Source organism: Saccopteryx bilineata, chromosome 3, assembly GCF_036850765.1.
Source record: "Saccopteryx bilineata isolate mSacBil1 chromosome 3, mSacBil1_pri_phased_curated, whole genome shotgun sequence".
Lineage (NCBI taxonomy): Eukaryota > Metazoa > Chordata > Mammalia > Chiroptera > Emballonuridae > Saccopteryx > Saccopteryx bilineata.
Genome location: NC_089492.1, coordinates 52338334 through 52359059, shown reverse-complemented (window position 1 = coordinate 52359059; position 20726 = coordinate 52338334). Strand labels below are relative to the sequence as shown.

Genomic DNA, 20726 nt, shown 5'->3' with positions numbered 1-20726 from the left:
ACGAGCACTTTTCTTGGCCGCGTGCCGCCAGCCGCTACGGTAACTAGCAGGCTCCGGCTACCCGCCTGGGTTTCCCCCGGACGCTGCCAAGTCCGGAAGGCTCGCAACCCTGCGCGCCAGTGTCCGCGCGCTGCGTCCGGGGAGACACCTCCTCCGCCCACCCCTCTAGAGGCGGGCCGGGCAGGTCATAAAGCGCAAACATTCCCCAGAGTCCACTCCTTCCCGCCCACTCCTCTCAGCGTGGGAGAGCCGCGGGGTACAGCACTCCCCCGCAAACACCCACGCCGCGGGGCGCGCTCCTTCTTCTCTGGCCCTCCTTGGGCGATTCCCCTGCAATAGGGGTACGGGAAGTCGCCGCGCACACCGACCCCCAAAAGCCAACCTCCCTTCCTGAGCGCCCGCTCTCCTTAGGTTCCTCGCCCACCCACTTCCAGTCTCCTCAGCCTGGACGCCCAGACTCGTTCCAACTTCCTGAGAGCAACTCCGGGAGTGCGAGGGAGTCAATTACCCGGGTTTGTGCAAGAAAAATCCCTGCGGCGCCCGCTCCTAGAACGCCTAGGCTCGGGTTCAGGAGTGTGAACGCCGACACCGAGCCAGACCCGCCAGGGTCTCTGTGCGGAGCTCGCTCCTAGCCCTGCTCCTCGAGTTCTTCGCCTGAGTTGCGCTTCTCCTACAGCGAGGTTCTGCGGTTTAGGGAGTGTCGTCTCCTCTTCCTTTCCACCTGCGCTCAATCTGACCGCCTCGGCGCCCGGCCCCTTCCTCATCCTTCTCGCTATCCAGTGAGAATGCCTACTGGATACAATGCATTTTAGGCTTTGAGGACTAAGCTTCCTCGTCCCCTACCCACTCACTGACCCCAACAGAGATCGAATCATGCTGACGCCCGGGTGGACCCGCGGAAATGGAGTCTGGTGGCTAGACGCCCCCCACCCCCACCCCCATCCCGGAGAGAGTCACACCCTAAGCCCACACAGCTCCAAAATACGCACTGTCTACTGTACGGGGCTGGACCGCGAAGTAGACTACGGACCCGCACCCGCTCCGGCCTCTGCGGCGAGGGGATGCTGAGCGCGCCAGGTGGTCTTGCCCAGCGTGCGCGCCAGGTTTGGCCAGGGCCACTTCCTGGTACGAGGTCTTAGGGCGAGTCCGAGAGAGAGAAGAAAGGTTTAGAAAGCTGGGTACTCACGATTCCACAGTTTGCCTGGAGAACCGGAGGCGAAGCTCCAGGCGGCTCGCCTTGGTCAGCCGTGCGCATGCGTCCCGCGTGCGCTTTATTTATTTATTTTTTATTATAATACCAAGTGCTGTCATTTCTACGTTCGCGATTGCTCTCTCTGGCTTTCCCTTTCTTCTGGCTCTGGGTCCTTTCTCTCGCCTTCGTCTCCCTTTCTCTCACTTTCTCTGCTCTACCTCCTCTGCTGCCATCCCCAGCGAGGCAATCCCAGGTCTCACCTCCTTCTGGCTGCCGCGCGGTCCGCTGCAGTGTAGGTTTGCCTTGGCTGGGGGGGCGGGGGTCGCCCGTGGCCGCACACGGGATCCAGTCTGCGCCTGGACCCTAGTCTCCTTTTTTTAGCCCAGAAATAGTAGGTATGAGAGTGTGGAAGCGAATCAGGGTGGGCACTGAGAGTGCTTGCCGAGTTCCCCTCCGCTGTGGCTACTCCCCACTCCCTCAAGTGGGCACCGGGGCCTGTCAAGACTCCACAGTGCAGGGACGCGTGCTCGGACCTTGTGAATGAAGGGGCCGAGGGAGGCGCGTGTGCTGGGGTGCGCCCTGCAAGGAGGGGTTACTCAGTCCCCGGAGAGTCTCGCCACTGACTGCCCCGGCACACACACACCTTCTCTCTTTCTCCAGGGTGCTTCTTGGGTCTCTGCGCCGGATCCACCCCGGTGCAGCTTCCGTCTCGGGATATCCTATCCGCACTGGGGAGCAGACTCTTCCCAGTGGAGAACGGGGCGGGAAGGGGTAACTCCAGACTCAGGATCCTGCTGAGACCCTCCGCAGCCGCCCTCTGTCCCCGGGGCACCACGGAATCCAGGATAAGGGGGAGGACCGGGAGAGCGGAGGAGGGGCCTCGTCATCATCTTTGCCGACACGGATCGCCGAGAGTCTCTCTAGTCCGCCGGGCGCCCTCTGGAACAAGACACAGACCGCTGGGGCCGTGAGCCCGAACTCGAAGAACTAAACTGTTGCTGCAAGCTGACCTGACACAGAAATAACGTCACGTCATTTCCTTTCCAGCCTCTCTAGCAGGCAGAAGCCGAGAGCGCAAGGGACTGGGCGCACGAGGAGGGGACGGAGGCGCATCTAAGGGAGCCTGGGAGGAAGGGGAGGAGGGCGACGCGTTTAGAACGGGAGTTTGAGGGGCTCGGGAAGGACTCCTCCCGCTTCCAGGATCCTAGAAGGAAATGGCCCAGGAGAAAAAAGTAGCTTGGAGGGTTTCCTGAGGGGAGGGTGATAGGCAAGTTGCCAGCGCGTTTCCTTGCCCTATCTCGACCTTCCCACTTCTCCTTGCTGACCCGAGCCCCCGTTGGCTCCGCTTGGAGTGGCTCAGTCAGGGTTAGGAACGAGCTGGGTGTATGCAGGTGCGCAGATGAAGCCAAGTTTGAACATAGTGAAGACTACAGTACTCACGGGCTTGGACGAGCGCTGCCCAGCGCTGGCGTCCTCTTCCCGGGACAGGTGTCTCCCTGGAGGCCGGCCAGGCAATGTCAGAGCTGCCCTCAGCAGGAGCGAGAGGCGGCCCGGCCGCTCCTCGCGCCCGCGCGAGGGGACAGCCACTGGCAGGGCGGGAAGTAGGAGGGAGAAGTCCTGGCGCCGTCGGGGAGCCTCAGGAGGGGGCCGTCGGAGCAGGTGAGAGAAGAACCGCCTCAGGCTGGAGAGCGCGCTAGAAAGGAGGCTTAGCAGCTTCGGGGCAGCAGGCGAATCTGGGATCTGAGCAGGGCAGGCCAAGGGAAGGGCCAGAGGTAGAGAAAGGAGAGAAACAAAACCAACATACCATTACTGATGGGCCCAGCTATAGACTGAAGAAAACGTGCACTTGGTGCCATTTACTACAGCATTACTTTTGGGATGAAAGAGAAAGTCAGTGAGAACAAAAAGAATGACTTTTTAAATTTTAGATTCTCTCCCCCTTTCTTTTCCTTCTCCCCCCCCCTTTTCCCCTTTTCTCCACCTCCTTTTCTCCCCCCTTCCCTCTTTCTAACTGCGCTATTCAGAGTGTGGTCCTTGGAGAGGCAGCTTGGCTAACTAGGAGTAGTAGGTAGAAATGCAGAATCATGAACCCTACCTGACCTACTGCATCAGAATCTGAATATTAACATTCTTAGGAGATTAGTGCCTACGGGTAAAAGTGAAGTGCAGTGTATAGAAGAGCCTGTGTGCATATTCTTGATTCCTTAGAATTTGAATGAAAATCTCCTAGTTCACTCTGACAACTCTGTTCTTTTTCTCCTATCTCTCATCCTCTCTGTCCTGTACCACCTCCCAAAATGTCTAGGGTTCTACCTGCCAGAGGCACAGAAGGTGGACCGGGTTACCTGTTTCCACTTGGATAGGTGGCTGGGAGACTTGGATAGTGGAAGATGACTGAGCGAGCCCAGACCCACCTCAGGCTGGGAGGACTAAAGCCTGGCTGGACCGCCTTTGGTTGCGCTGGTGAGGTCGACGGGATGGAAGATCAGAAGTGCGCTGGGACCCTTAGCGTCTATGGGCCCTCTTTCTGCACTCCCTGTGCCCATCCTATTCTCGGGAACACAGGCCTTTCCACCTTCCATTTGTTGTTTAGGAGACCTGAGCGGCCAAGCTGAAGGAAAAATTCTTACTTTTCCTTTTTCTTTTTCTCTTGGAAGCAGAGAGAAGCATTAATTTAGAAGTTAAAAATCCAAGGTCCTAAACTCAGGTTTGGCGACTAACTTTGAAAAAGTTTCTTAATTTTTTTTTTTGAGATTATCTAGTTCGTTTACAAAGTAAAAGAATTGAATTCAGCGGCTTTTAAAAGTCAGAGTCTGCCTTGTTCAGGCTCTCATTTTTTGGGAAGCTCTTTGGGCGTCTTGGTCCGCTAACATTAGTGAAGTTTCCAACCGGAACCTAACTCAGCCAATCCAGACAACTTCAAGTAAAACAAAAGGACACTTTAATCTGAGTGTGAAAAGCGAGAGTGGTCGTTGCCAAGGAGAATGAAGGCGGAGGCGGGAAGCAGCGAGTAAGTGACAGGACGGCTGAGGGCGAGCGCGAGGGGGCGAAGCGCGCGGGAGGGTCTCGGGCTCTGCGGCCGCTCTCCAGGGTTCTGAAGGCGGCGAGGCCGCCGGAGGTCTGGCGGGCCTGGCGCGGCTCCACCACCTTGCAGTCGATAGCTCCCCTCCGCCCCGCACCCTGGCCGTATTTTCTTTCTGCGGTGGAAGACTTCTGGGGAGCGACTGTCAAGAGGAAGGGAGGAAACCTAGCAACCCATTCTCATTCATGAGGCCCTTCCTGGGCAGCTGCCTCGCGCGCTAATTTCCCTTTCAGTCGTTTGCACGCACCCGGGAGAGATCGAAGCTTGGTTTGCATTTCCGAGTAAGTTCACAATTTCATTTCCCCTCATTACTTTTTCCTGGAGAATGAAGTCGTTCTCTTAGGATTTTCACTCTTCTCGTCCCATCCCCCGTTTCTTGGCACGGCACGGTTATTTTAGCGGTTGGAGCTGGGAGCTCCGGAGGCTCCTGGAGAAGCGCCAACAGCTCTCTCGAGGTGAAGCATGAACCATTTAGAAAAAGCTCCGAGCCGGCCTTGACGCCCAGCTTTCGTGCGGCCTGGAGAGGAGGACAGGGGACGCGCCGCTTCGCCTGGGGTTTGGGGTGGGGGCTCAGCCTACGCCCAGCGAGCTCGGCTGCCTCGGGTGGCTGGACCCGTCTGGGTCTCCGCTACACCTTGAGCACCGGCGCAGATTGGGGGTCAGCGGGCTGTGTCCCTCCAGCGCGATGCCACCCAGCCACAGGAACCTCAGTGACGTGGGCATCCTGGCCTGGACTTCATGCATAAGAAGATTGAGAGGACCGGCCCAGTACCCAGAGACCCAGAGCTTGACTAAGCCCACTCAGGACCTTCCCGACCAGTTTTCACGCAAGAGCTTTAACACAGCGAGACTCTGAAAGTGAACGGCAGGCACACTTCGGCGATGCACGCCCTACTCCATGAAACCTTCATGGGACTTTCGTGGGTCCAAGACTTGAGTCTTCAGCTCTGTTTCCAAGTAGTGTTGTGAGAATGTGTGAACCTGTAATCTGACTCTTATGTCTCCTCTTGCACCAGTCCTTCTTTCCAAGACGTTCTCACGCCCCTGCCCGGGGCATGCTTCATTAGGCATTTTGCTTCGGTCCTGTGCTTCAAGACAGAGACGCTTGTGAAGGAAATAGAGAAAATGTTCAGGCAAAATTAAAGTCCTAGACTCAGTCCCAGCTCCCAAAGTCCAAGCTCCTTTGCTCTTCTGAAAACATTCCCTTTTCACCCTTCCCTAGATTGATCTTTTCCCTCCGGATCAGTAGCTTTCTCCAATTCTGGCTCTAATTTGTGGGGGTGTGAAGCATGATAGTGGAGGGTGCTAAAATCCATTTACTTTTTTTTACCTTTCTGGTAAGGGCAAAGCTATGCAGTGTCGATGTAGCCACAAAATTCGACCTGAGAAAACAGCCGTGGAAAAACCTTCAGCTGCCCGCGGTGCTGATTACTCCAGAGAGTACTTTCTTCTAGGCCTCCAGATTCTAGATGACAGTCTGAAGGTTCCAAAGATATTAGCCACAAGATGTAATGATCTTGAGATCTGTGTTCCTGAAAGCACCGTTCCTTAGGGATCAGATGATTTAGGGAATACTTTATTCTGATGGAATATCCTCTTCCCTAATTAATCATGTTGGCTATTGAACCATGCAGAGAAGATTACAATGCCCCAAATCAACATAAACAACTTTTTACTCCTTGAAAGGCAAATAGAAAAGTTTCATTTATCCCTAAAAGAATTATTTTGTAAAGGAAACACCCTTTATGGATTTGAGTGGGCCTCCAATCTAGTATCACTGGTGTCCTCATAAAAAGGGGAAATTTAAACACAGGCATGTAAATAAATGCCATGTGAAGGTAAAGGCAAAGGTCAGAGTGATACATCTACAGACCAAGGGGTGCCAAGATTGCCAGCAACACCAGAAGCTAGAAAGAGGCATGAAATAGATGCTTCCCTATAAGGTATTTGGCCACAAGACTGAAACATGGAAACTCCAACTGAATTTCCAACTTGCTGGCTTGCCCTACAGAGTTCAGACTTGCCAGCCTTCACATATAGTCTATTGGTTTTATATTTCACCTGGACTATTGGAATAGCCCCATAACTGGTATTTCTTCTTCTCCTTTGCTTCATTCTCCCTTATAGTATAGTCTAAATACTGAAGCTAGAGTTATTCTTCAAAATGTAGATGAGATGATGTCACTCTGTAACTTCAAACTTTTTATTAGCTTCTTGTTTCAGAGTAAAATCCAAAGTCTTTTCAATAGCACTCAAGGCACTATGTGAATTGTCCCACCTCACCTTTAAGATCTCCTTTTCCTATACAGCTATCTCTACAATATTGGTTTTCCATAGTACTTATTGACATACAATAGTACTATTGACATAGACATACAATATATCCACTTGTTTATTTGTATGATTTTGTTCATTGCTATATCAATGGTGCTTAGAAGAGTGTTTGGCCCTTAACAAAATGTTTAATAATTATTTGTTGGATAAATGAATTAACCAACAAACTCAAATATTATTTAGCCATAAAAAGGAATGGAATTCTGATATATGCTATAATATGGATGAAACTTGAAAACATTACATTAAGTGAAGAAAGCCAGACATGAAAGGACAAATATTGTAATGATTCTATTTATATGAGGTACATAAATTAAGCAAATTCATACAAGTAGAAAATAGTTACCAGGGCTAGGGGTGGGGAGGATAATGGGGAGTTACTGTTTATTGGATGTAGAATGTTTGGATTGATGAAAAAGTTCTGGAAATAGATGGTGGTGATGGTTACACTACCTTGTAAATGTATTTAATGCTACTGAGTTATGCACTTAAAAATGGTTAAAATGGTAAATTTTATGTTCTCCAGAGAATTAGAACCAATAGGATATGTGTGAAGGCTGGCAAGTCTGAAATCTGTAGGCCAAGCCAGCAGGTTGGAAACTCAGTTGGAGTTTCTGTGTTTTAGTCCTGTGACGAAATACTTTCTGCATAAAGTATCAGAAAATTGAAAAAAAAGGTTAAAAGTCATTTTTGAAGTTTCAATGATATTTTTCTGGCATCTACAGCTCCACAAAAATTGCATGTGTCCAAACTACCATATTTTCTTATCATGAAGATTTTCAATAAAGAGTTTATGTATCTGTTTACCAAACAATCTATTCCTAGGATATAGTAGGCAGTAACATTACAAAATCCCCACTGTATTTTACACATTTATCTTTATCATAAAAAATTGGCATTTTTTACTTTGATGTACAGTTATAAAGTGTCCTTGTGTGTGTTAGTTATTTCACTAATTATTGCTCCTTGCCTCCCCCCAACTTTTAATAAGGAAACTGCAAACCAATGAAGTTAGATGATTTCTGCTAGGAAATGGCCACCAACCTATGCCTCCTGACTGTTATGCTTCATGACACCACATCCGAAAGACACAGTCATTATTTACTGGTGCAGAAATACAGTAGTAGCTAATGGTATTGTTGACTCATTCCCCTAATGCCTATGTTAGTTTGTAACTGTCAATAAGCACCATGTCTAGGTTTTGTTTAACCATATGGTCTTTTAGACCAAACTTTCAATTTCTCATATTCAGCAAGCAATGAGAATTTTATGACTACTTATGCTTCCAAACCTCCACTGGAGACTGAATTGCTGACTTCAACTATATAGGTATTGGGTCCGTTAATCACATAGCTGAGAATTCCCATTTTCCTTAATAAACTGGTTAGTGCTCTGAGGCCCTAAAAGGATGCTATAGTTTCTATAAAAACTCAATTTACCTAAATAAAACTAAGGAATAGTATTTTAGGCACTACCAGAGCATTATTAATCATAGAAACCCCTGACCTTTTAGAGAGTAAAAAACACACACCAAAATGAAGGCTTTAGTAGAATCTACCCCATAATGTCAGATACTTTTGGTGAATTAAATCCATGGATTCCAGAATATTGCTACTGTATTTTGAAATGAAATACAATGTAGCTGAACTCTAATTGCTGAATTTCTACTTATTATTTCTTTCTTTCAAGAAATATTGTAACCTTAGTGCAGTAAAGCTGCAAAATGATTGACATTCCTGGTCCAATCCGATTGTTAGCTACATCTATTTCTCACTTCATAAACAGTTTCTCTTGGCCCTGGCCAGTTGGCTCAGTGATAGAGTGTCGGGCTGGTATGTGTAAGTCCTGGATTTGATTTTTGGCCAGGGCACACAGGAGAAGCACCCATCTGCTTCTCCACCCTTCCTCCTCTCCTTTCTCTCTATCTCTCTCTTCTTTTCCCGCAGCCAAAGCTCCACTGGAGCAAAGTTGGCCCAGGTGCTGAAGATGACTCCATGGCCTCCACCTCAGGCGTTAGAAAGTCTCCAGTTGCAATGGAGCAATGGCCCAGATGGGCAAAGCATCGCCCCCTGGTAGGCATTTCGGGTGGATCCCGGTCAGGCGTATATACGGGAGTCTGTCTCTCTGCCTCCCCGCTTTTCTCACTTCAGAAAAATACCAAAAACAAACAAAAAAAAACCCAAAACAATTTCTCTTAAGGAGAGATACAAGTCAGCAAGGCTTCATATTGTAATATTTCATCCATAGGTTTTTCAAAGATTGATGTCAGTAACTATGAGAAGTGAAAAACTCTTTTATTAAAATCCTAAGAGCTGATAGAAACATATGCAAGCTTGAAAACAGCAAGCATGAGAAAGGCAGGGGTTGAAACTATTTAGAATAATCAAATCTTCTATTTATTAAGTTGTATACACGTATAAGGTTCCAACACTGAAGTTGTTTGAATCCTACTTTCTCCCTGGGCTCTATTGTTCTACAATGCCCAGTGAAATGAAGGAAGAGCTTGGGCAAAAACACAGAGTAGTTGAAAAGCCATAGATGGAAAAGGGTTGGCAGTGTCAGGAGATGGAGGCCCTATCAGTTTCCCTTGTGATTCTGGATAAGTCTACACTTGCCTAGGCTGCAGTTTCTTTTTCTGTACAAATGAATTTAATGAAGATGGAGGGTTCCTAACAGAGCTGAATTCTGGGTTCAGTATGGTGCCCGTTCTCTAACACAATCACTCTCCATTGCCTTCTCTTGGGACATACCCATATACATACACTAATCCTTTGCCCTACCTTAAAGCAGAGAAGCTGAGCAGAAGCTCCAGAGACAGCCTGCCTCCCCAAGCATGCACTTAGCAACATCCCCGTGGTGACTTCCCCAACTCTCTTAATTAAATTACAGCCTCCTTAAACAGTTTCTGTCTTGAGTCTACCCAGCAACCACATTCACTTTAATGCTGCAAATGGAGTGATCTTCCTAAAAGGCAGATATGAACATGTTACTTTCCTTCTTCTAACTGTGAATTGGCTCCATATTTCTCTACAGGATTTAGAGACTTTTTTCTTGTTGTTGATCTGCACGCTGTTTACTTTCCCACATTTCACACTATTACTTTGTACTGAAAGCTCCAACCATGTTAAGATTTCTTCAGTTCCTAAAATCCCCTAGTTCATTATCATTCAAGGCACTTTGTTTAAAACTGCTCCCTCTGCCCAAATCATGCTCTTTTTCCAATCGTCTTTCCTGGGGCAATCTCTTACTTAGCTCTCAAATCTCAGTTTAGATGTCATTTCCTTCAGGAAACTTTCTTATGTTGGATTAGCTGCCTGTCTGTTTTCTCTTATACCACTTCCTGTATTGTATTGTGATGTCTGACTCCCCATTAGACTCTTAAGCGCTGTGACTGCCTTATTCAGATCTCTGTCTCCAAACGTGATGCAATACTGGGACACAATGTGTACTCAATTTTTGTTATATCAGTGAACTTAGAAAGATCATGATCTGGAGTTGATCATTATTGAAGCTGGGTAATAGGTACATAGGGGGTTTTATGCTATTTTTCTCCATTTTTATGTATGTTTGACATTTTTCATAATAAAAAGGTTTTTAAAAAGACAAGATTTTAAACACTGTATCTCTTCTTAAATTCCAGTAGATAAGAAACTATAGAATAAAAAATGCAACAATTCCATGTGCAAGCCTCACAGGAATGGGGTTTGTTATCATGGGTGCTGACAGAAGGCCTGATACAAAAGGCAACATAGGTAGGCATTTCTTAAAGAGCCTGAACTGCATTTGTTACCATAAGCCCTGGGCTGTATCTACCAATTACACACTGGTGGAGCACAAAACTAAACAAACAGGATGGCAAGAACAAGGGAAGACTTTGTTCGATCTAAAGTGGACAATTTGTGACAGGATTCAGGAAGGCTATATGGACTTTGTAGCTTTTCTAGTGGTTTCTCCTAAAATTGGGCTTTTTGTGAGCTTCACTTAGGCTGTGCGGGGGGGGGGGGGGGGGGGGTCCTGTTATTCTAAAGCCTTCTTCTCTGGCCTGGCTGCTAAGAAAGCTTGTTAGCAGTCATTGATTTCTTTGAGTTGGACTCAACTGAATTAGGTTGCTTTGCTTGGCATTTTAAAAGGGATGTTTTTCTTGAGGAAGCTGGAGTTTGGTACTGCCTTGAAATGACACATTTTGGGGACATTCAGGATTCATAATCGTCATTAACTTCTTTCAAGGCACAAGAGACATTTGGCTAAAGAAAGATTTTAACAATAACTTTAGCTTAAAGAGGTCAAGAGAAAACGTAATATCGTTAAGGTTTCAGCACATGGCAGGAATAAAGCAGGGAAATAATGCATTTTAAAAGTTTTTATTAATTTTAATTTATTGTGTTAACATGGATTCAAGTGTCCCACTCAATATAACACCCTCAGCCCCCACCCCTCCCTGTGTCCCTCATTCCACCCCATTTGTCCCCCTCCCCCTAAATCCCACCCCCTTTTCTCTGGGATTTGCTGTCCTGTTATCTGTATCTGTTATGTATATATATAATAATTTCACTAATCCCTTTACCTTCTCTGATCCCATCCCCTCATCCCCCTTACCTCTGACAGCTGTCTCTCTGGTCCCTGTGACCCTGCCTCTGCCTGTGTTTTGTTCCCCAGTTCACTTTGTTCATTAGATTCCACATATAAGTGAGATCATATATTTGTCTTTCCCTGCCTGGCTTATTTCACTTAGCATAATAATCTCCAGGTCCATCCATGCTGTTACAAAAGGTAAGATTTCCTTCTTTTTTACAGTCGTGTAGTATTCCATTGTGTATATGTACCACAGCTTTTTAATCCACTCGTCCACTGATGGACACTTTGGCTATTTCCAGATCTTGGCTATTGTAAACAATGCTGTAGTAAATATGGGGGTGCATATCTTCTTCTGAATCAGTAATTTTGTATTCTTAGGATATATTCATAAAAGTGAGATAGGTGGATCAAAAGGCTGTTTCATTTTTTATTTTTTTGAGGAAATGCCATACTGTTCTTCACAGTGGCTGCACAAGTCTGCATTCCCACCTGCAGTACAGGAGGGTTCCCTTTTCTCCATATCGTCATCAGCCCTTACGGTGTTTTGATTTCTTAATGAGCGCCATTCTAACAGATGTGAGATGGTCTCATTGTGGTTGTAATTTGCATTTCTCTGATGATTAGTGACACTGAACATTTTTTTTAATAATTTTATTTTTTTTAATGGGGTGACATCAATAAATCAGGATACATATATTCAAAGATAAAGATAACATGTCCAGGTTATCTTGTCATTCAATTATGTTGCATACCCATCACCCAAAGTCAGATTGTCCTCTGAACATTTTTTTAATATGCCTCTTGGCCATCTGTATGTCCTCTTTGGAGAAGTGTCTACTCAGTTCTTTTGCCCATTTTTAAATTAAATTGTTTACCTTTTTGGTGTTGAGTTTTAGAAGTTCTTTTTTATAAATTTTGCTTATTAACCTCTTATCAAACGTATTGGTGAATATGTTCTCCCATTGTGTGGGTTGTCTTTTTATTTTGTTCATGGTGTCTTTTGCTGTGCAAGTTTTTTAGTTTGATATAGTTTCATTTGTTTATCTTGTCCTTTATTTCACTTGCCTGTGGATATAAATTGGTAAAAATACTTCTACAAGAGATATCAGAGAGTTTACTGCCTATGTTTTCTTTCAAAATGTTTATGGTTTCACGACTTACATTTAAGTCTTTTATTCACTTTTAGTTAATTTTTGTGGATGGTCTAAGTTGGTGGTCTAGTTTCATATTTTGCATGTACCTGTCCAATTTTCCCAACACTATTTATTAAAGAGACTGTCTTTACTCCATTGTATGCTCTTATCTCCTTTGTCAAATATCATTTGACCAAAAAAGTGTGGGTTTATTTCTGGGTTCTCTGTTCTGTTCCATTGATCCATTGATCTGTTTGCCTGTTCTTTTGCTAGTACCAAGTATATTGATTACTATGGCTTTGTAGTATAACTTGATATCAGGAAGTGTGATACCTCCTACTTTATTGTTCATTTTCAAAATTGCTGAGGCTATTCATGTTCTTTTTTGGTTCCATATAAATTTTGGGGATTTTTGTTCTATATCTTTGTAGTATGCCATTAGTATTTCAATAGGAATTGCATTGAATTTATAGATTGTTTTGGGTATATAGACATTTTAATGATGTTTATTCTTCCTATCCATGAACACGGTATATGCTTCCACTTGTTTGTATCTTCCTTGATTTCTTTTTCCAATGTCTTATAATTTTCTGAGTACAAGTCTTTTACCTCCTTGGTTAAATTTACTCCTAGGTACTTAATTTTTTTGTTATTGCAATAGTGAAGGGGATTGTTTCCTTAATTTCTCTTTCAGACAGTTTATTGTTGGTATATATCAATGCCACTGATTTATGAATATTGATTTTATACCCTGCCATCTTGCCAAATTCATTTATAGGTCTAGTAGTTTTTTTGACTGAGACTTTAGGGTTTTCTATGTATAGTATCATGTCATCAGCAAATAATTATAGTTTTACTTCTTCTTTTCCAATTTGTATGCCTTTTATTTCTTCTTCTAATCTGATGCTATGGCTCAAACTTCCAGACTATGTTGAATAAGAGTGGTGAAAGGGAGCACCTGTGCCTTATTCCTGATTTTAAGGGGATTACTCTTAATTTTTGCCCATTGTTGGCTGTGGGTTTATCATAGATGGCCTTTATTATGTTGGGATACATATTTCCCCATGTATAAGATGCACCCTTTCCAAAAATTTTGGGGTCTAAAAACTAGGTACATCTTAAACAGTGGTTGTGGCATTTCAAATGCCATAGATGGAACTGAGGACAAGGCAATATAATGATATAAAAACAGTGATTCTTCATCAGACACACATGAGGACAAGCTAATGGATGGGAGTTTTGACAGTGATGAGGAGTTGTATGAATTTTATGATGAATAAAACTTGAATTCAATAACTTTATGTAATACATTCATTTTCAAATTTCAGGCCCCAAAATTAAGGTGCATCTTATACATAGAGAAATACAGTATGCTTCCTGTATTCCCACTTTTCTGAGATTGTGATAATAAATGAATGATTGATTTTATCACATGCTTTTTCTGCATCTATTGATATTATCATCTGATTTTTATCCTTCCTTTTGTTTATGTGATGAATCACATTTATTGGTTTGTGAATGTACCAGCTTTGCCTTCCTAGAATAAATCCTATTTGATCATGATGTATGATATTTTTTAATGTATTGCTGGATTCAGTTTGCTAATATATTAAGAATTTTACCATCTATGTTCATCAGGGATATTGGATTATACTTTTTTCTTTGTAGTGTTTTTACCTGGTTTTGGAATGAGAATTATGCTTGCCTCATAAAAGGAGCTTGGAAGTCTTCCCTCCTCTTAAATTTTTTGAAATAGCTTTAGAAAGATAGGTATTAGTTCTTCTTTGAATGTTTGGTAGAATTCGCTTGTTTGCTGGAAGGTTTTTGATAATTTTTTCAATTTCATTTGTTGTAATCAGTCTGTTTAGGTTTTCTGATTCTTTCAGATTGAGTTTTGGAAGATTGTATGTTTTAGGAATTCATCCATTTCACCTAGGTTGTCCAATTTTTTGACATATAGATCTTCATAGTATTTTGTTACAATCCTTGGTATTTCTGTAGTGTCAGTTGTTACTTCTCCACTTTTATTTCTAATTTTATTTATTTGAGTCATCTCTCTTTTTTCTTGATGAATCTGGTTAAAGGTTCATCAATCTTTTTACCTTTTCAGAGAACCATCTCTTGGTTTCATCAATCTTTTTTATTTTTTTAGCCTCTATGTCATTTATTTTCCCTCTGGTCATTATTATTTTCTTTCTTTTACTTCCTCTGGCTTTATTTGTTGTTTTCCTTCTAGTCCTTTTAGATGCAGGGTTAAGTTGTTTATCTGACCTTTTCCTTGCTTCTTAAGGTATGCCTGTAATGCTATGAACTTTCCTCTCAGGACTGCTTTTGCTGTGCCCCATATATTTTGAGTTGTTGTATCTTCCTTGTAATTTGTTTCAAGGAAATTTTTTATTTCTTCCTTGATCTTGTTGTTAACCCATTTGTTATTTAATAACATGCTATTTAGCCTCCAAGTGTTTGAGTGTTTTTCAGTTGTTCTATTTTAGTTGATTTCTAGTTTTATGCCATTGTGATCAGAGAACATGCTTGATATGATTTCAATCTTTTTAAATTTATTGAGACTCATTTTGTGTCCTAGCATGTGATCTATCCTAGAGAATGTACCATGAGCACTTGAAAAGAATGTATATTCTGCTGCATTGGGTGAAATGTTCTGAAGATATCTACTAAATCCAGTTGATCTAGTGAGTCATTTAAAGCTGCTGTTTCTTTGTTCATTTTCTGTCTGGAGGATCTATCCATTGATGTTAGTGAGATATTACAATCCCCTACCATTATAGTATTGCTGTCAATCTTGCCATTTATGTCCATTAAAATCTGCTTTATATATTTAGGTACTCTTATATTAGGTGCATAAATACTTACAATAGTTATATCCTCCTTTTGGGTTACTCATTTTATCATTGTGTAGTGACCTTCTTTATTCCTTACTATATCCTTTGTTTTAAAGGCTAATTTGACAGATATAAGTCTTGCTACCCCAACATTTTTTTTTCATTTCCATTTGCATAAAATACTTTTTTTAATCCCTTCACTTTGAGTCTATGTGTATCTTTTTTTCTGAGGTAGGTCTCTTATAGATAGCATATGTATGAATCCTGTTTTCTTAACCATGCAGCTACCCTATGTCTTTTTATTGGAGTATTTAATGGATTTACATTCAAGGTTATTATTGATATGTACTTATTACCATTTTATTCTTTACGTCTACAATCTCTTCATCCCGATTTTTTTTTTCCCTTTCATCTTTTCACAGAAGGCCCCTTAATATTTCTTGCAGTACTGATTAGGTTTTAATGAATTCCTTGAGTTTTGTTTTTTTTTTTGTCTGGGAAGCTTTTTATTTCTCCTTCAATTTTAAATGATGCCTTGCTGGATAAAGTAGTCTTGGTTGTAGGTTCTTGCATTCCTTTGAATATTTCTTGCCAATCCGTTCTGGCCTCAATTGTTTCTGTTGAGAAGTCAGATGTCATTCAATGGGGGCTCTTTTGTAGGTAATTAACTGCTTTTCTCTTGCAGCTTTTAGTATTCTTTCTTTGTCTCTTAACATTGGCATTTTAATTACGATGTGTCTTAGTGTAGACTTCATAGGGCTCCTCTTAAATGGGTCTCTCTGTGCTTCTTGATCTTTTTGTGACTTTTTCCTTCATCAATTTAGGGAAATCTTCAGCTATGATTTCTTCAAACAGATTCTGTATCCCTTCTTTGTTCTCTTCTCCTTCAAGAACCATTATGATGTGGATGTTGTTTCTCTTCATGTTGTCACAGAGGATTCTGAGAGTTTCCTTAGTCTTTTGAGTCTCCTTTGGTTTTGTTGCTCTACTTCTGTGTTTGTTTACCTTCTCTTCTAAATCACTGATTCAATCCTCTGCTTCATCCAGTCTGCTATTGATTCCTTCTAGTGCAGTCTTCATTTCTGATATTGTATTTGTCATTTCTGACTGGTTATTTTTTATAATTTTAATGTCCTTTTTGATGCTTGCTATCTCTTTATTTAGGTGCTCATTATGTCCAACCATTGTTGCTCTAAGATCCTTGGGTATCCTAAAAATCATTATTTCAAACTCTGCATCTGGTAGTTTGGTTGGTCCCATTTCACTTAGTTCTTTTTCTGGGGATTTTTCTTGTTGATTCATTTGGGTCACATTTCTTTGTCTGCTCATTTTTATTTTATTTTTTGTATTTTTCTGAAGCTGGAAATGGGAAGGCAGTCAGACAGACTTCCACATGCGCCTGACCGGGATCCACCCGGCACACCCACCAGGGGGCGATGCTCTGACCATCCAGGGCGTCGCTCTGTCACAACCAGAGCCACTCTAGTGCCTGGGGCAGAGGCCAAGGAGTTATCCCCAGTGCCCAGGCCATCTTTTGCTCCAATGGAGCCTCAGCTGCGGGAGGGGAAGAGAGAGACAGAGAAGAAGGAGAGGGGGAGGGGTGGAGAAGCAGATGGGCGCCTCTCCTGTGTGCCTTGGCTGGGAATCGAATCCAGGACTTCTGCATGCCAGGCCGATGCTCTACCACTGAGCCAACCGGCCAGGGCTCTTTGTCTGCCCATTTTGTCTGTGCATTAGGTAGTGCTGTCTAACTTTGAAAATTTTGTGGCTCTTTATCAGAAAGAAGGGCTCAGTGGTACTGACCACCAGGCCATCTGTTTTCCTTGTTCTGGGAATGCTTCTTGAGGATACTATTTTCCCTTTTGTTGTATATGAGTATTGAATGCAGTTGGTCCTTTTGTGAGTACAGTTGTTCCTTCAGGCTGTTTGGCTCTAAGGGTCAACCATGATCATGTATATCACACACTATGCAATGTCTGTCCTGTTGGGTGTATTTATTCTCTGCAGTGTCTGGTGCCTCCTAGTATCCTCCTTTAGGTGTGCTGCTTGTGTAGTTAGCTGAGTCGAGGGTTAATACTGTCTGCCATCCACTACCAATTGTTTTCTTCTAGATTTTTTTGGGTTGGTGTCAGCTGTTGTTTGTAACCCACTGTGGGCTACCTGTCTGCTGCTATTGCTCTTTTTGTCTGCGTTTTTTTTTGTACCTGGGTAGTGTGGGAGGGGCCAACCTGTGTGAAATATCAGTTTCCTCCTGCTTAGGGATGACAGCAGCTCCATAAGAGCCCCAAGCTCCATAAGATTTGCCTCCACTTTTCAGCTGTTCCACTTCCTCTTGCTGCTGCCTGGTCTTCCCACAGTCTTCTGTAGAAAGACTGCAGTGTGGGCTCAGACTGGCTTCACCCAATGAACTCCTCTATATGTAGCAAACTTGTTGAGTTAGGGCAGCTGAGGTTGGGAATACAATGTTAGTGGTACCTCCTATTTCAGGGTCTTTTGGTAAGGAGCTCAAGACAGGTAATGTGGCCCATACTCCAGAGCCTAATCCTTCAGCCACTGCTGGATACTCAAATTTTATTTCTACCTGACAAGGTTAGCAGCAGGTTCAGATTGAGTGTGGCTGAAAGTTCCCTCTGCAAAAGTTCTTACAGCTGGTGAGACTCTCATCTCAGGGAGGAAGACAGAGAGTTCTCTTCTGGGACTGACTGTGCCTCCTGAGAATGTGGCTAACCTCTCTACCAGATCCAACAATGGACTCACAGGGACCCACACTTTAACTGTCCATGCTACAAGCCTCTCTCCTTTCCCCCTATGGGATCTAGCCCCAGAGGGCAGGATATCCAGCACCCAGGCTAGCTGACTGTGAAGCTCCAACCTATTTAATGCACAGGAGCTATTGTGCCAGTGCTAATCATAGAGTGTGGGACTCACTTCAAGTGGGCCAGGTGTGAGGAGCCCTTCCATAGGCTACCATTCTAGTAAGGATTGTTAGGTCCTGAACCGATGCTCTCCACAGCTGGCCATGGAATGTGCCAGCCATGGGCCTCCCTGGCAGGAACCTGGCACAGACCAGTGGGAGACACTACCCGTGACTGGCCCTCAGCAACCTTCTTGGAGCTACAAGCAATCCAGAGTTTGTGGCTGCTTCTGCTGGGATCATGTGCTCATGGAAATACCAAGCTGCACACCTAGGCTGGCTTTCATTCATACTGGGTCTGGGGAGAGGTCCACTTAAAAGGCTAAGTTTCCCTGAGTCTCACCTCCTGCAGCCTCTGTCTGCCTGCTTTTGTTGTGTTTGGACACTGAAAAAACCTCTGGTAGAATCTAGAGCCTGCAGCAATTCAGGGGTTAGGAAAGGTGGTGGGCGTGTCTCTGCTTTGCAGCCCCAGCTGTTAGTCTGTCCAGACTTTTTTCACAGACCTCAATAGGGTGTGTCCTCTGAGACCTAGAGGTGTGGTCTGCCTGCACTCCACAGACAGTTTCTACTGAGTCTCCCATGAGGCAGAATTACCAGTCCTAGACTCAGAAGTGTGTGGGGGAAACTTTGGCCTCAACACCAGAAAACTGAGTCAGTGACATGTCCCCTGCTTCCTAGCCTCTCAGAATGACCCATCGCCATGACTGGGGCAAGAGAGACTCCCCAGGCTAATGCCACTCAGAAGGGACTGCTCCACCCAAGAAAGATGGTTACTGCAGTTTTGGAGAATGATTCAGCACAGGGATTGCGGTGGCTGTCCCTCTCAGTGACTCTCCTTGGGCCTCCAACTTTACACTCTTCTCACGCAACTGTAGTCCTCTCAGCTCTCCCATTACTGTACCCCTGGATAAGAGGCTGTGAACAAGATTTTCTGTTTGGGCCCTTTAAGATGGAGCCTGCGTCTCTTCTTGGAGAGTGCAGACAGAAACCTGGCTGTTCTCACCACCAAATGCTGTGTGGGTGCCTCTTCTAGATCCCCTCTGGGGATCTAGGCTGGGGTGCCAGGCCTGGGGGTGAGGACTCACACATCTCAAGGTGACCCTCCCCGCAATGAGAGTCTCTCTGAACTCTCAGCCACTGCTCACTCCTGGGAGCAGGGCAGCCCTTTCAGTGTCTCTGCCCTTCCTACCAGTCTCCGTGTTGCTTCTTCTGTGATCCTTGGTTAGTTAGAGATTCCTCTTCATTTAGTCCAGAGTTGGTTGTTGAAGGTGATTATTCTTTTTTTTTTTTTTTAATTTTTATTTTATTTATTCATTTTAGAAAGGAGAGAGACAGGGAGAGAGAGAGAGAGAGAGAGAGAGAGAGAGAGAGAGAGAAGGGGGAGGAGCAGGAAGCATCAACTCCCATATGTGCCTTGACCAGGCAAACCCAGGGTTTCGAACCAGCGACCTCAGCATTTCCAGGTCGACACTTTATCCACTGCGCCACCACAGGTCAGGCAAAGGTGATTATTCTTAACCCATTGAGTAGTACGAATGTTCATGGACATCCTTGTGCCTCCTAACCATCCAGAGTACGATTGATTTATTTTAAAAATGTGTAAGGCAACATTAAGAAAAGGCAAATGTATATATTCTTCTTCTTTCCATAAATTGTTTATCAAAAAAACATGATTTTAAGTTAATAAAACTGTAACTGGAACTTTTTTCATTTTTTGAAAAAAAATTTATTCTTGGGGGTCAGCGAGCATGAAAATAATTCACTACTCAAAGGGTTAAATTTAGTTGTAATCCAATTTGGTCCTGGGAGGTGGCAGGTGGAATGTCTGCCTACTCCATTGCCATCTTAGAATCCCATTTATAGTGCATTTCTTTAAAAAATTATTTTTGATTGAGTTCTTTAGAGAGAAAAGAAGGAAGAGAAAGAGAGAGAGAGAGAGAGGAATATCGATTTGTTGTTCTACTTATTCATGTCATTATTGGTTGCTTCTTGTATTTGCCCTGGCTGGGGATCGAACCTTCAACCTTGGAAATACCAGATGATCTTCTAACCAACTGAGCTACCTGGCCACTGCCTATGTATTTCTATCTACTAACCATCTGACCAATCAATATTATCTGGCTCTGACCACGTGCCAAGTAGGTGTAAGGTCCTGTCTACAGATGGAAATAACTATGTTAACAAGTGTGGGGTAAATTGGCTACAAACCAAGCACACAGTTTCCAGGGATTCCGTAGGATGGCAGTGCAGGATGAATGGGGAGCTGGGACCCATGGATGCTGATTGGCTTCTTTTTTTTTAAATTCAAAGTATCTGATTTAAAAAAAAAACTAATAAAATTATATGTGACTGGTATTGTCTTGATTTTATAAATAAAATTAAACTCAGAATTAAACCCAACTTGGACCTGAATTATAAAAGCGGTACTTGCCATTCCAAAGACATTACTCTTTATGTCATCATACTGCCTGGGACAGTTTGTACATGTGTACACCAAAATGATGCACATTACCGAATTTTTTCAGTTGGAAAAAAAGGATGTTTTCAAGTAATCAGATTTCAGTTAGTTACATCTGAGCCTCAAGCTTTACCATTTTGAAATTTCATAGTGCTTGAATTTCCACTAGATGTCACCATTTACCATTCTTTCACTCCC

At 43.8% G+C, this 20726-nt stretch overlaps 1 protein-coding gene across 3 annotated transcripts in view; it reads right to left on the bottom strand.

Moving 5' to 3' along the window:
* RGS20 (regulator of G protein signaling 20) overlaps window positions 1-20726 on the bottom strand; it is a 128423-nt gene that overhangs the window by 92093 nt on the left and 15604 nt on the right. The window contains exon 2 of one of the 3 annotated variants that reach the window (XM_066266125.1): window positions 2633-2932. The exons of 1 other annotated variant lie outside the window; for it this stretch is intronic. In XM_066266125.1, the coding sequence (XP_066122222.1) occupies window positions 2633-2932 (300 nt within the window). Of the gene's footprint in view, window positions 1-1835; window positions 1932-2632; window positions 2933-20726 lie in introns of those variants that run through there. One more of the 3 variants, XM_066266127.1, reaches the window with a different exon arrangement.